Source organism: Chelonia mydas, chromosome 13 (assembly GCF_015237465.2).
Source record: "Chelonia mydas isolate rCheMyd1 chromosome 13, rCheMyd1.pri.v2, whole genome shotgun sequence".
Classification (NCBI taxonomy): Eukaryota; Metazoa; Chordata; order Testudines; family Cheloniidae; genus Chelonia; species Chelonia mydas.
The window spans coordinates 38,976,323-38,993,002 of record NC_051253.2 but is presented as its reverse complement, the minus strand read 5'-3'; the positions used below and the strand labels follow the sequence as shown (position 1 = coordinate 38,993,002).

Below are 16,680 nucleotides of genomic sequence, written 5' to 3'. Positions count from 1 at the left end.
CCTCTCCCAAAATACCCAGAACCGCATGAGCCAGATGTCAGTACCTGTCACACCACAATTCCCATGAATAGCTCCGTCTGCTTTTGGGGCCAGACCCCATCAGGTAGGAATCAGACCTCACTCCAGTAGTGTAAACGGGCCAAAGTCTCAGCTGGTGTAAACAAAGATTGCTCCATTGGATTCAATGGGCCAGACCCTAACTGGCACAAATCAGCTGTCTCTCCATTGGCTTCAATGGCCCAGATCCCCAGGTCGTGAGTCAACGGGGTTAATTTTGCTTCACGCTGGAGAAAGAACCCAGGGCAAAAATTTTCTCTGGGCTGTGAGCAGGGAGGGCCCTGCCCAGATCTGTGGCAATGGGATCCATGTGCAGTCCCGTGTGTGTGTGTGTGTGTGTGTGTGTGTGTGTGTGTGTTTTAGCCTTAGAAAAAAGTAAAAACCCTGCTCGACCTTGTGATTCTTGCTGAGCTCTTGTCTCCGAAGATGAGACAGAGCTAAGTTGCTTCTAGTGAGTTGCTAAAGAGATCTGGAGGTTAGAAAAGTACCACGTGACAGGAATCAGCCAAAGCCACAGCGGGTGGGGTAAACGCTACTGGAGGGTATTAGCTGTTCCATGGTGAGGGAAACAGGCTTCAAGGGGGGTCTATAGGAGAGGACTAAATGGTCTTGCCACAGATTTAGTTTCTCTGGTTTGAGTCTGTGAGAGAAACTTCACCATAAGAGAGTACTCTACCCAGGTTCCTCTATCGCACCCATCATTGTGGTGGCTGGAGCCCCTGAAGATCTGGGAACAATACATTTAACCATGAGCGCTCCAGAAATCCTGCTTTGGACAGCAACAGCGTTCCTCTCTTGGAGTAAGTGTCCGCTAAAAGGGGAAACGAACGTTAGACCTTCTGTAACCTATTGGGTTTGAGCAGGGGGTGGAATTAGAAGCCAGGATTCCTAGGTTATGTTCATAGCCAAGGGAGGAGAGCCGGGGTCTAGCGCAGAGGTGGGCAAACTACGGCCCGCGGGACCATGCTGCCCGGCCCTTGAGCTCCCGGCTGGGAGGCTAGCCCCCGGCCCCTCCCCCGAGGTCCTAAAAGGCCTCTGTTCTCCTCACACGAGAGTGCCTGTCGATGTGCAATAGTTTTACATGCTTAATTAGGGTGAACTTTTTCTCTTTCCTTCCCTGCAGGTTTCATCCAGGGACAAGGCAGTGTCACCCAAACACAAGGGCAGCTGGAAAAGTTGGGGGGTCAGACTGTCACCCTGGAGTGTACTTTCTCCACTGCAAACCAGTATTACTACTTATTTTGGTACAGACAGCAGCTATCAGGAACAATGGATTTCCTCTTCCGAATAGATGACAGTAACAATGAAGAGAATGGAGGCGGGAGAAGATTTTCTGCAGAATTCAGGAAAGCCTCAAAATTCTTCAGTTTAACCATTAAAGAACTAGAGCCGACTGACACGGGGATGTATTTCTGTGCTCTCGTGGAAGACACTGTGACGCGTTTAATAGGGAGACCTGTACAAAAACCCACCCCCTTGGCTTTCTTATCATGAGAAACACAACTGCAGAGTAGTATCCCCAGGCCACAGACAGATGGTTAAACCAGGTGATGGGGCTGGTATAAACCACACTACCTGACACCTATGAAGACTTATGGGCCTCATTCACCATCTTATTACTTCAGATTAATGTCAGTTTACCCACGGTGGGTCTGCTCCCAGCTGCGGTGAATCACTGTGCGTGAAATGGAGTCAACTGGGCCAGGTCCACCTCAGGTATCAATCAGCTGTAGTTCCATTCCCCAGCATGGGGCCAGGGGGATAGATACACAAAGGCACAACACAGAGAAGCACGCAGACATACACACACGTGCAAACACAAACATAGAGACAGATAGAAAGACACCCACACCCACAAAACCAGCACACACAACACAGAGCTTTCAAGTCTTCCACAATGTCTTTAATTCAGTTCTCACCAAGTAGCAAGAAGAAGGACAATAAAAACGAAAATGAATAAGAAAAAATGACAGAAAGTCAGAAACCGATCTCCCAGGAAGTTCAGTGGGAGGAATTTGTCCCAGGAGTTCTCACTGGCGCTTCAGTTGCACGTTTCCTGTGTCTGTTACGCATTTCCCGAAGTCCTCCCTCTTCTGCTCCGCTGGTCTCGCATTAACCTCTCCGAGTCCTCGTTCCGAGAAGTTGCCTTTAAGATTCTTCACAGAGACCTCTCAGCTTGCCCGGCTGCCGCTGGCTGAGGCACCATGGAGACACCTTTCATTCTCAGCCTTTGCGTCTTTAACCAAGTAGGTAACCGGGTGCTGTTTTTTGGAAGAAGTTTCATGGAATCAGGATCCCAACTCCCGTTCTACCCAGAACCCGAACCCTGATCCCAACCCAGCTCCGCACGCCCTGGCTATCCTTAACCTTAATGTTTACGCTAACCTTAATTTGTTTGAAATTAGGTGGATAAACCCCTCGGGCTTTTTTAAATGTCACAGCCTAGACCTGCCAATGCACCTGGCTGTCCTCGAATGTGAGTGTTTTGTTGCAGATGCGGTGCTGGGTGACTCGGTCCGGTCCAATGAACCCTTGGTGTCCAGGTCAGAAGGAGACACCGTGACCCTCAGCTGTTCTTAGGATACTAGCTACACTGCTGGTGTCTGTCTCTACTGGTACCGTCAGTATCGGAACCGAGCCCCGCAGTACTTCCTCCTGAGAGGAGCAAAAGGGAAGAGTAGCTGCGATACCGCAGGTTTCGCCCAGCAGAGGTTTTCTTCCCAGGTTGATGACAGCTCCACAGTTCTGAGCATCGCAGCCCTGGAGCTGGCAGACACGGCGGTGAATCTCTGCGCCCTGAGTCTGGCACAGTGACAGAGCCACCCAGCAGAGCTGTACAAACCCTGCCCCCTCCCGCCCAGCCCTGCTACAGGGGAAGGTACAGACATTAAAAGGGGCAGCAGCGGCTTGAAACAGACGGAGTCCTGGCACTGCTTAACGATACAACTCCCCTTGACAGTTACAGGTTTATTTAAAGAGCTAATTTAAACATCACCCTTGGATATGGGCGTGATCTTTAATTAGGAAACTATTAATACCGCTTTTCTTAGCTTACGAGACGACCTGTATCGGTGTAGTGTGGAGGAAAACTCATTTGCAGTAAAATAAGTGTTAAAGGTGAGTACAAATGTAGGCGAAGTGAACTATTGTTGAAAATACAAATTGAGATTAAATGCGAATGAAAAAAATCCCTTTTCACATGGATAATATGCTGGTAAATTGCTCATTTATGGTGAAATGGGGGTAAAATACGCGAGTTAAAATACGGGGGAAATAGTTAGAAATACCCGGTTTTGAGTGGTGGGGTAAAGCTGCAGGTACCAACTCTCCCAGAGTCACATCAATACTCCTGTTGTCGAGACATTTGCATTTTGGGTTGATTTGTTCGGAAACTATTTAATTGCAAGTCACTTTCCCCAAGAATATGTGTTGAGAGCCGAGAAGGGTAACGTGACAAAGCATCGCCATCAGCGGCTGGGAAATATAAGCTCAGGTTGTCATTGGAAACCCTTCCACGCTCTATAGATTTTCCCTTTAACTCGGGCTGTAGGCAAAGGCAGCAGAGGAAAGACGAAAATAATTTAAAATAATTCTTTCAGGAGTTCTGGCCGGGCGTTTCAAAGGAGGTCAACAGAGTTGGGCACTTCATCCCGTTACATTTTTCTTGTGATAACCCCGGACATTATTGCTGGTAAAAATGTTCATGCCCCGTCCCAATGATACCCGGGTGCGTCAAGAAATATGAACAATCCCTATAGGAGTTAGAAGAAGCCCCTCTGTTTTATACAGCTGGGGAAACTGAGGCATATAGGATTTCCCATCGTCACACACAGAGTCTGTGGCACAGCAGGTCTCTGAGTCCCTGAGCAGACCCTTGTCCACGAGCTCATCCCTCTCCCCTTAACAACACTAAAATACCAGCTGTAGGCTGACTTGGACCTACTGTGTTTCCTGGAGCTCCTCCCTCTTCCTCTCCGCTGGTTTCTAATGAATTTCCCAGAGTTGTAGCTGCCCTTAGAGACGTGAAATTTATACACCTCTAAGGCAGTAACAGTATCTGAACGTCTGAAATTTGATCGCTAGAGAAGATACTATGGAGGCGTGTTGTATTCTCAGCATTTGGATATTCAATCTCCTAGGTAACTGGGCTGGGATTTCAAATAAGCCTAAGGGAACTAGACACTCATTTCCCATTGCACCGTAAACCTAACCCGAAAATTCACCCTTACTCTTTACTGTAACCAAAACTCGAATGATACAAGCTGACCCTCACCATAACCCTAAACCCTTATTCACACCCTCTCCTTAATCCTAACGTTAACCCCCCAGCCCTTCTCCTCCTCATGGCGTTAATGCCCTTAGACTTCTTTGAAATTCCCTGAAACTGCAGTGCAGGTGGAATCATTTCCACGGCTCAACTGCAGGTTAAATGTTGCCCTTGAATGTGTTTGTCTTGTTGCAGGTGATGCGCTGGGAGACTCGGTTCAAGCCAAGGAATCCGAAGTGTCTGGATCAGCTGGCGAATCTGTGACATTCAGCGGTTCTTACACTTCCAGCGATAGCTATGTCTATCTCCATTGGTACCGACAGTATCCGAACCAAGCCCCGCAGTCCATTCTCTATAGAGGTCAGAAGTCCTACAGTGGCCGCAGCCAAACAGCTGAACATCACAGCCCTGGAGCCGGCGGACAGAGCCCTGTATTACTGCGCCCTGCACTGGGTACAGTGATACAGCCGCAAAGGGGAGCCGTACAAAAACCCTCCCTTCCCAGCGGCAGGTGATGTTAGGCACATCATAGGCATTTCTTTTCAGGAATGCGCAGGATTGAAACCATGCCTTCCAGGGATATGGTGAGAAGGGCTGTGAACGCAGCTGCATGTACTCTGTAGATTATGAAAACTTGTTGTCATTTGGAATCCCTGTACTTTCTCTTCCTTTAATTTCAAGCGAGGAGGGACAACAATGGCTGTAGAAGAACAGGCCAAACAAAGGGAAATCATTTCTAGAATGTTGTCCGAAACATTCAGAGGAGACTAAGAGAGAGTGAGATTTCTAGCTCTCCTTACTCCTTGGAAAAAATCTCAGATTTCATTCAACTGAAAAAAAAAATAATCGATGTCGTTATATGACCCCTCCCCGGGAACTACTGAGCACAGCAAAATATTTATCCTCATAATCCCCCTGGGAGGTGGAAAAATATTACAATCTCCATTTTACATATGGGGAAACCGAGGCACAGAACCGTTAACTGGCTTGTTCCAGGGCAAACAGGGAGACGGTGGCAGAGGTGGGAACCGAAGCCAGGTGTGCCCAGTCCCATACCAGAAACTAACTCACATCCATCTTCCCTGAACTACCCCGCGATTTCAACTGCAGACTAACCTAATCACGGCTTGTTTCCTGTGTCTGTTACTAGCCCGCCAAACTTCTCCCTCTTCCACTTGGCAGGTTTCTGATTAACCGTCCCCAGTCGAAGCTGCCTTCAGGGGACATAGAATCATAGAATATCAGGGTTGGAAGAGACCTCAGGAGGTCATCTAGTCCAACCCCCTGCTCAAAGCAGGACCAATCCCCAATTTTTGCCCCAGATCCCAAATGGCCCCCTCAAGGATTGAACTCACAACCCTGGTTATGAAGGTTAGATTCATTCTGTCGCAAGAGCAATATCTGGGAGGTAGAAATTTGGTGGCTGTACAGAAGGAGACACACTGGAGACGTGGGTTATTCTCGGGTTTTGGATAGTGAAACTCCTAGGTAACTGGTCTTGAATTTTCAGAGGATTCTATGGGAACTGGGCTTGTCTACACTTACATTTTATAGCGCTCCAGCTCACCCCCCTGAGCGCAGCAAGTCTGAGGCATTAAAGCGCTCTTGTGGGCAGGCTCCGAAGGCTGCTCCCAGGGCTCTGAGCTAATCCCCTGGTGGAGGTGGATTACCAGGAGTGCCGGGGGAGCCCTTTGAAGTTTCCAGTGTAGCCATAAGACTTCTTTGCCTAGTTTAGGAGATGACCTGTATCGGTGTAGAGTGTGTGTGTGTGCGGGAGGAATAATTTGTAGTAAAATAAGGGTTAAAATGTTGGGTAAAAATAGAGACAAAAATAGAACTACTGTTTGAAATACAAATTAAGACAAAATGTGAATTGAAAATTTCATTGACAAACGGACAATAGACTGTTAAAATACTCTGTACTTTAGGAGTATACTCTCCGTTTGGTGAAATGGGGGAAATAGTTAGAAATACCCATTTGTGAGTAGTGTGGGTCCAGCTGCAGTTAGTTACCAACTGGCCAGGGGTCACATGAACACTCCTGTTGTAGAGACATTTGAATTTTTAAGTAGATTTGTTTGGAAACTACTTAATTGCAAGACACTTTCCGCAAGAACATCTGTGGAGCCCGGCGAACTCTGAAATCATGTGGAATGTGGTAAAATCGTGAGAAAGCAGCGCCCTCTGCTGGTTGAAAAGATAAACACAGCTTGTCATTGGAAACCCTTCGACGCTCGGCATCTTCGGTTTCACTCGGGCTGTCGGCAAAGGCCGCAGAGGAAAGAGGAAAATGATTTAAAACCATTCTTTCAGGAGTTCTGGCTGGGCATTTCAAATGACGTTAACGGAGTTGGGTGCCTCATCCCATTACATCTGTTGTGATAATCCCAGACATTACTGCCGGTAAACATATTCATGCCCCGTCCCACTGATTCCTGGGTGCGTCAAAAAATCTGAACCGTCCCTATATGAGTTAGAAAAAAACTCTCCCTTTTTTACAGCTAGGGAAACTGAGGCAGAGAGGATTACACATCCTCACACACACACAGTCTGTGGCAGAATCCCAGAGCAGACCCTTGTCCACAAGCCCATCCCTCTCCCCTTAACAACACTAATATGTCAGCTGCAGGCTGACCTGAACCCACTCTGTTTCCTGGATCTGCGGTGAGTTCTCCCAAACTTCCCCTTCTTCTTCTTTGTCGGTTTCTAATCAATAATTTTCCACAGCTGTAGCTGCGCGCACAGACATGACATTTATATTCCTCTGAGGCAGCGGTAGTAGCTGGGAGTTTGAAACCTGGTCGGTATAGATAGAAGATACTATGGAAATGTGTTTTATTCTCAGCATTTGGATATTTAAACTCCTAGGGAACTGGGCTGGGATTTCAAAGAGGCCTAAAGAAACTAGAAAAGGAGGACTTGTGACACCCTAGAGTCTAACCAATTTGTTTGAGCATAAGCTTTTGTGAGCTACAGCTCACTTCATCAGATGCATGCAGTGGAAAATACAGTGGGGAGATTTTATATACACACTGTAACGAGACTGATCAGGTAAGGTGAGCTATTACCAGCGGGGGTGGGGAGGGGAAGGAAACCAAAACAACCTTTTGTAGTGATAATCAAGGTGGGCTATTTCCAGCAGTTGACAAGAACTTGTGAGGAACGGGGGCGGGCAGATAAACACGGAGACATGACATTGACAAATCCACTCCCAGTCTTTATTCCAGTTTGGACACCTTTAGATTAGGCTTGAATAAAAACAGGGAGTGGATGGGTCATTGCACAAAGTAAAACTATTTCCCCATCTTTATCCCCCCCCCCCCCCCCCGCAACTGTTCCTCACACGTTCTTGTCAACTGCTGGAAATGGCCCACCTTGATTATCACTACAAAAGCGTCTCCCCCCACCCCTCCCCCCTTGCTGGTAATAGCTCACCTTTCCTGATCACTCTTGTTACAGTCTGTATGGTAACACCCATTGTTTCATGTTCTCTGTGTATATAATATCTCCCCAGTGTATTTTCCACTGCATGCATCCGATGAAGTGAGCTGTAGCTCACGAAAGCTTATGCTCAAATACATTGGTTAGTCTCTAAGGTGCCACAAGTCCTCCTTTTCTTTTTGCGGATACAGACTAACACAGCTGCTACTCTGAAACGGAAGGAAACTAGACACTCAATTCCCATTGAACCATAAACCTAACCCTCTACTTAACCCTTGCCCTGAACTGTAACCGTCCCGCAAGACTGTAACCAAAATGTGAATGCTACAACCTGACAGTTCACTCTCACCATAACCCTAAATCCTACCCCTGCCCTAGGGGGTGTAGAAGCACAGTCCGCCAGCCCACTGTCTTCCCTAAAGAGCCTACAGTCTAAGGGTGACTACCCGTCTCTGCCACTGACCTGCAATATGAGCTTGGGCAAGTCCGTTCTACTCTCTGTGCATGTTTCCCTCCCATCCCCTGGTCTGCCTTTCCCTGCTGCCCAGGTCATCTCTTAGGGGCAGGGAGCCTTGTGGCGATCTGTTTTTAAAGCACCAATCACGCTGCCGAGGGGGGGCCCTAGGCTCTTGCTGAAATAATCACAGTGCGGCACCAGCCTGTTTTGGAGATGGGACACCAGGCCAAACGGATCGGCCCAGCCATTCCCGGGATACACCTGAGGGTAGAACCAGGCCAGTGCCCCATGTGCCGTACCCTCTGCTGCCCCCTAGTGGCTATTCCGCTCCACCCACCTTCAGCGGCATCCTTCCGCTTTTCATTGACATCCTGTTTCCATTCGCTTCCACTCATCTTTTTTTTTTTTTTTTTTTTTTTTAAATTCCCGATACAATTTTCGGTGCCTGATAGGGAGACAGGCTGGCGCTTCGCCTTGTTACCCTCTTCGGCCAGTGGCTTTTAACCATTTTTTTGCTTCCTTGATGGTGGTGTGTGCGCGCTACATAAATATTGCTTAACCCAGGAGAGCACAACAGAGAGGGAAATCCATGAACTATAGGGACAGAGCCTTAACTGTCAGAAACGGGACCAGCTGCCCCGGATTTAAATGCAGCTCCAGTGATTTACAGCAGCTACGGATCTGCCCATGGTCTCCAGTGGAGCTATGGCCAGTTTGCTCCGTCTGGGGAATCGGCCCAATGACTCTGATGGAACCCAGTGAATCTGCACCAGTGGAAGATCTGGCCCAGGGCACTCAGAAGCAAAACCCTTTCCCTCCCCCACTCACCTGAACAGGGTAAATGTACCGATTTCCTTCCAGCCTGAAGGCCACCCCTGGAGGCTGAGCGGTGTCACAGCTTCACCTCATCCAGCCACTTCATTCTGCAGCTGGGTCCCTGACAATGAGCCTGGCCGCTTTGCTGCTGGTGCTGGCTCCAGGTATTCAAGGCTCTGTTCTGAGCACGGCGCCACGGGTTGGGATTTCCAGGCTGCTGGGGAATGGCTTTTCTGAAAGAAAGGTACTCCGATACAATGGGGATGGACGCCCATAGGTAGACAGACGGACAGTGCAGAGGGAAGGATGGGCAGAGCAGAGGGAAGGGTGAATGGGTGGACAGACAGACAGCACAGAGGGAAGGATGGACAGATGGTGCAGAGTGATAGAGAGACAAATGGAAAGACAGCAAAGACAGAAGAGTGGATGGATGGACAGGCAGACAGCGCAAAAGAAAGGTGGATGAATGGATGGACAGACGGTACAGAGGGAAGGGTGTATTTCCGTTTGCTTATTTTCTCCCTTGTCTACACAGAGTTGCATGTATTTTTCTGTCATTGCTGAGCAAGAAAACCTGGACTAAAACCAGCCTTCTCCCCCCAGGTACATTGGGCCAATACACGGTGACCCAGGACCGGTCCCAGGCCCCTGCCCATGAAGGAGAACCCATCCAGCTCAACTGCTCCTACACGGGCTCCGAGTACAGCGTGCACTGGTACCGCCAGCCCCAGGGGGGCCAGCCGCGGTTCGTGGCCTCCCTGTCCTCTAGCGGCAGAGACACCCGAGAGAATTTCACCATGAGCCTGGACACCAAAACCAAAAGCAGCTTCTTGTACCTGAACAGCAGCTGCCTGGAAGACGCCGCGCTGTATCTGTGCGCGCTGGAGCACCGTGCGAGATGAACACAGGCAGCCCGTCACAAAACCCTGGGTGGGGCAGGCCACAAGGACCGAAGAGAGGAGATAAGAAGAAGTTAGAATAGAACAGAGGATATGAGCACAGAAGAGAAGAAAGGGAAGTAGAACAGAGTAGGTGAGAGGCAATAAGAACAGAATGGAACAGAACAGAATACATTGGAATGGACCAGAACAGAAGCTATGTGAACAGAATAAAGGGGAGAGAAGTCAGTAATTTAAGGAAGAAATTTGAAGAAACACCTGGAAAATTATAGACAGTCACATTTTCACCTTTTCACCTTCCCCAGTTGCCTGGATCGGGTGGTTTTATATCACAGATAGCTTCCTTGCCCCACAACACTAGCAGGTGGGGAAGCATTGTCTGGGGAGACAATATGGTAACTCAATAATTCCAATGTGATTTTCCCTGTTGTTCAGGTCAGACACTTTCAGACTGGAAACATGCACACAGACATTCCTCACATACAGCCACACACAGGACACACTCACACAAGCATTCTCTCTCTCTCACACACACACACACTCTTGCACAGACATACACATTCACATAAGAATTCTCACATACAACCACACAAACACACTCCCTCACCTAGACTCACACACACAAATAGACAGATTCAAACACACAGCCAGAAACCTACACACTGAAATCACACATACATAGGCACACTCTCTGACATATATCCCTCTTCATAAACACTCCAAAATGTAGATATCTAAGTGCCTGCACGTGCGCACACACACACACACACAGAGACTTAATCTCAGATGTAAACAGATCCATGCACACTCCAAGATGATAATATCCTCGATTGGACCAACTTCTGTCAGGGAGACAAGTTTTCCAGCTACACAGAGCTCTTCCTCTGCTGGGAAGCCGGTCTCTCTCACCAGCAGACGTTGGTCCAATAAAAGATATGACCTCACCCACCTTATCCCTCCAATAGCGTGGGCCCCACACAGATACAACAACACGGCACACTCCTAGATAAACAGTCAGGCCCCCAGAAAGCATCCCACACCCACAGAATTTCCTGTGTCAGACTCAGATCTCTAGGCAAAGGGACCCAGTCCTGCCTTTCATTGCAAGGTCTGACAGACACCACAGCACCCATGAACTTCCTTCTGCTCATTGCACTGCTGCGAGGTATTACACCCTTTAGTTCTCTGTGCTTTGTTATTCTCTCTCTCACACACAAACCTTCCCTCTCACACTCATACAGGATTTAAGAGCTTGGCGTTACTTGTGTCAAGGTTCCTCCCCCACTCTGAACTCTAGGTTACAGATGTGGGGACCTGCATGAAAAACCTCCTAAGCTTATCTTTACCAGCTTAGGTCAAAACTTCCCCAAGGTACAAAATATTCCACCCTCTGTCCTTGGATTGGCCGCTACCACCACCAAACTAATACTGGTTACTGGGGAAGAGTTGTTGGGACACGTCTTTCCCCCCAAGATACTTCCCAAAACCTTGCACCCCACTTCCTGGACAAGGTTTGGTAAAAAGCCTCACCAATTTGCCTAGGTGACTACAGACCCAGACCCTTGGATCTTAAGAACAATGAACAATCCTCCCAACACTTGCGCCCCCCCTTTCCTGGGAAATGTTGGATAAAAAGCCTCACCAATTTGCATAGGTGACCACAGACCCAAACCGTTGGATCTGAGAACAATGAAAAAGCATTCAGTTTTCTTACAAGAAGATTTTTAATAAAAATAGAAGTAAATAGAAATAAAGAAATCCCCCCAGTAAAATCAGGATGGTAGATACCTTACAGGGTAATTAGATTCAAAACATAGAGAACCCCTCTAGGCAAAACCTTAAGTTACAAAAAAGATATACAGACAGAAATAGTTATTCTATTCAGCACAGTTCTTTTCTCAGCCATTTAAAGAAATCATAATCTAACACGTACCTAGCTAGATTACTTACTAAAAGTTCTAAGGCTTCATTCCTGGTCTATCCCCGGCAAAGACAGAATATAAACAGACACACAGACCCTTTGTTTCTCTCCCTCCTCCCAGCTTTTGAAAGTATCTTGTCTCCTCATTGGTCATTTTGGTCAGGTGCCAGCGAGGTTACCTTTAGCTTCTTAACCCTTTACAGGTGAGAGGAGATTTCCTCTGGCCAGGAGGGATTTTTAAAGGGGTTTACCCTTCCCTTTATATTTATGACAACTTGGAACATAGGAATGGCCAGACTGGGTCAGACCAAAGGTCCATTCTGCCCCGTATCCTGTCTCCTAACAGTGGCCAATGTCAGGAACCCCAGAGGGAGTGAACAGAACAGGGAATCATCCAGTGACCCATCCCCTGTCACCCATGTCATGACCATACTTTCACTATGGTTACATTTCAGGGGAGGGAGAAGGCTCATCTTCAGCAATTTGTCACTACAAAAGGTTTCCCGCCCCCCCCCCCCCCGGCCCCGCTCTCCTGCTGGTAATATCTCACCTTTCCTGATCACTCTTGTTACAGTGTGTATGGTAACACCCATTGTTTCATGTTCTCTGTGTATATAAAATCTCCCCGCTGTATTTTCCACTGTATGAATCCGATGAAGTGAGCTGTAGCTCACAAAAGCTTATGCTCAAATAAATTTGTTAGTCTCTAAGGTGCCACAAGTCCTCCTGTTCTTTTTGCGGGTACAGACTAAGACGGCTGCTACTCTGAAAGCACAGGGGGATTCACTTCAGTGTGTGTGTCTCTGGCCAGGAGGGGGCAGCATTTCTAACGAAGAGGAAGGAGATTGAGGTTAATCAAGTTGCACCCGTCTCTTGTCTCTTTGCCCGGCAGAGGGCAGCTTTTCCCCTAAGACACCAGAGGCAAAGGGTTACTCCAGGGTATGGTTCTATTTTAGTGAGACTAGGGGCTTGTCCCTGATTGTCTGGGCTCACAGTGTGAAAATAACGTGTGTGATTCCTCCAGCAAAGAGGGCTGCAGAAAGATTTTGCATCGCTGTCCTGGAGGCAGGGAAAAAGCACCATCCCCTGGCCTCAGTGCGCTGAGGGGTAACCCAGAGCAGCAATGGAAAGGCAGCTGACATCCTTGTCAGTAATACTGTCCATTCAGTTCTACTGTAAGTCTAGGGGGAGTTTGTCTGTGTAGACTGTGAGCTCATCATGGAGGGGGCTTTTCCCCACTGTGTCTGTGCAGTGCCCTGTATAACAGGGATCTCAGTTTCTGGGGGCCTCTGCAGCAGCCGGCACAATGCCCCACCCCCCAGCTCAGTTCAGTTCTGTTGTATGTTTGTGGAGGTTTTGTCTGTTGAGCTCTGGGGGACAGGAATTGTCTTTTACTCTGTGTCTCTACAGCACCTGGCACAAGGGGCTCTGATCTTGGCTGGGTCTCCAGGTGCTATAATAATAATTCATCGAGTTTAATGCCGGTAAGGATCTAGCCTGTTCTCCTGGGCAATGAACAGGCCATGGGGTTGCACTGAGTTACTCCAGTACTGAGATAATAATAATGTGGGGATGAGGAAGGTCTGGTGCTTTAGCCACTGGACTGGACTCAGGAGACGTGAACTCATTTCCCGGCTCCGCCACAGACTTTGTGGCCTTAGGCAAGTTACTTAGACTTGGGTTTTGGAAGGAGCCCAACACCGTCAGGTGCCTGAATCCCTTTGAAACTGCAATATTCATTGAGTGCCTGGCTCCTTTGAAAACCCCCTCCCTGGTCTCTCGGTGCCTCATTTCCCCAGAGCAGTTCTAGTCGCTGATGACCCAAGAGGCCTCTGCATTCTCCAGGAGATGCTGGGCTGAATATCACAAGAGCGGAGCAGGCACTCAGCTGCTGCTTATCAGGGGAGGTGCGCTGACTTTGATGGAGCCACACAGGTTTACACCCATGCCCAGAATATTATTTTGGCTGAAGAAGAAACAGCGATAAGGAGCAACCGCTGGGGAGATGAGGGGCTGATGAGAACCAAACAAGCTCATCTGTTGCTTCTCCATTTGCCTTTGTCTACATGGGTGAGCTGTCAAATTAAAGTGGATCAGAGTCCTCCATCTCTGACCAGATCTGAAGGGGAGATCTCCACTCTGACCTGCAGCTACTCAGGAACAGTGTCCTATGTACAGTGGTACAGACAGTTGCCTGGGGAAAGTCCTGCCTAGCTGCTGAGCCTGTATGAGGATGGGAACGTTACCCAGGGGCTAGATTTCATAGCCGAGCTCTTGGAAAGGGAGAGACGGAGCCATGTCACATCGACGGTTCTCAGCTCGCCGACTCAGCCGGCTATTTCTGTGCTGTGGAGACAGTGAAACAAAGTGGCCACCCTCCTGTACAAAAACTTTAACTGCTGGGGGTAGTGTTGTGCCTTGAAAGACGTGCATTGGAAAGGAAGGTAATTGCATCGGTGTCTGCAGTGAGTTTGTGTTTTGTCTGGGAGGGACGGGCCTTGCTGTTGATAGGGCGAGAGCGGACGTGTCTTGCCTCTCCAGCAGGAGAAATGCAAGTAGATTTAAAAATCTCCAGGAGAGGATGGAGAAGCCGGCAGGTGATAAATACATGAGGAGCCAGGAACCCTTCTAGGTCACGGTGAACAGAAATGAGGGGCAGCACAAGGCAGAGGTGCCCTGGGGCCTTACTAGTGATCCTGGCCATTCGTCTTTACTGTAAGTCCCGCGGCTGTTTAAACCCCTTGATAATAACGGGAGCCAAGATTCTCAGAAGTGACGAGTGATTCTGGTTGCCTCGGTTTCATATATTTTAAGGCAGAAGGGAACACTGTGATCATTTAGTCTGATGCCCTGGGCCCCAGACAACTTCCCCAGTGATCCTGCATTGGGCCCATGCTCTGTGTGGAGCTGGAGAAAGACATCCAGTCTTGATTTAAAGACTCCTAGCTGGAGAATCCACCCACTTCCATAAGAAAGTTGCTCCAATGGCTAATCACCATTACAGAGCTGGCACCTTATCTCTAGCCTGAATTTCTCTAGCTTCAGCTCCCTCTATTGGCTCTTGTCATGCTTTGTCCAGTAGATTCAAGGGGCAGTTACTCATAAATCTCCTTCCCACCTAGATGCAGAGAGACTGGGATAAAGTTACCTTTTAAGAATTATTACAAGAATGGCTTAAATCATTCTTGTAGTCACACACTAGAGCATTGCCCTATAACTGATGTTCCTGAGCTGAAACCAGATGTCACTAGTATTTGTATTACCCTGGTGCCCAGGAGCCCGAGTCATGAACCAGGACCCCACTGAACAAGGTGCTGTCCAAACACAGGACAGGAGATTCCCTTGCTCAGAGACCTTACTGTCTAATTAGCTTAGAGTACAGATCACACTGAAATCCCATGCATAAGTCATTCTTGGGATCACAGTCTTAAAATCACCTCAAATCATTCCTGTAGCTCTTTTCTGGCCAGTTGGGGACACAGCCTCTGATAATCAGACTCTTTACGGTGTCTCACGTTGGGCACCCAAGAATCACTAGTCACTTCTGTAAATCTTAACCCAGGGGAGGTGATGACTATCAGAACAACATGAAAACGATGCGTTCTTCTGTTCTCCTGGGGATTAGGGATGATAGAGGGACCTGATTCATGGATCATTCTGTTTATAAATCTAAATTCCCTTTCCCACTGGGTGTAAGTTGGCAGGTTAATGTGGAGCAGAGCCCGCTGTCCCTGAGCAGCTCTGAAGGACAGGACTCCAGCCTGCCCTGCAGTTACTCCGGCACAGCGAGAAACGTGCAGTGGTACCGCCAGGCCCGGGGGGAAAGCCCTGCCCGCCTGGGGATTTTGTACAAGGACGAGCGTGCCACGTGGGGGCTGAATCTCAGAGCTGAGCTCCGTAGCACAGAGAAGCACAGCTACTGAACATCCCCCAGGCGCAGCTGCAAGACGCGGCCACCTGTCTCCGCGCAGTGGAGGCACAGTGGCACAAAGGGCACCCCAGCCTGTGCAAAAGCTGTAGGCTGGTATTTTCAAAGGTGCCTAAGGGGGTTAGGAACCCCCAACCCCATTGAAATTCAGTGAGAGTTGTGCACCTAACTCCTTGGGGTCCTTTGAAAATCCCAGCAGAAGGACCAAAGAGTACATTTTTCAAAAGTGCCTAAATGGTTAGGAGCCCCTTTTCAGAAAGGGCTTAGGGGCATGTCTGTAAAGGTATTTAGGTGCTTACAGAAGGAGATAGATGCCTAGTGGGATTTTCAAAAGTGCTTAGGTGACTAATTCCCATTAATAAGGCTCCTACATGCTTTTGAATATCCCACTCAATGCTGATCTGCGTCTTTAGCTACCTAAATACCTTTAAAAAACTGTCCCTTACCTAAGCCTCTGATAGTCAAAGGGATTTAGGATGCTAAATTACCTAGGTGCTTTTGAAAATGTTACCCTAAATTCAGAAGCAGTGGATAGATTGCACCCTGGGCTTTCCTCTGATCTCAGGAAGATTGGAAGGTAAAATCTTTGCAGGTCTTGGTTTGAAGCCTTGAACTTTCTGTTGGGGGACCATTAATTCTTGGAACCTCACTGTCCAGTTTCTCTGCTGAGCCGCAGCAGATCACTACCAGCAATGAGAACAGCTATGTACCCCGTGAGCCCGGGTGGTACTAGCGAAACCAGACACTGAGGGCTTGTCTACACTACCTGCTGGATTGGCGGGCAGTGATCGATCCAGTGGGGGTCGATTTATCATGTCTCGTATAGATGCAATAAATCGACAGCTGAGCACTCTCCTGTGGACTCGGGAACTCCACCAGAATGAGAAGCACAAG

The 16,680-nt window shown here is 48.4% G+C and overlaps 1 gene segment (V, D, J or C); it reads left to right on the top strand.

The window, feature by feature from the left end:
• The first annotated feature begins 9,057 nt into the window (after positions 1 to 9,057).
• On the top strand, positions 9,058 to 10,527 carry LOC122462791. The segment is given in 2 exon segments: positions 9,058 to 9,202; positions 9,642 to 10,527. Coding segments are annotated over 2 exon segments (336 nt in total).
• Positions 10,528 to 16,680: the final 6,153 nt, after the last annotated feature.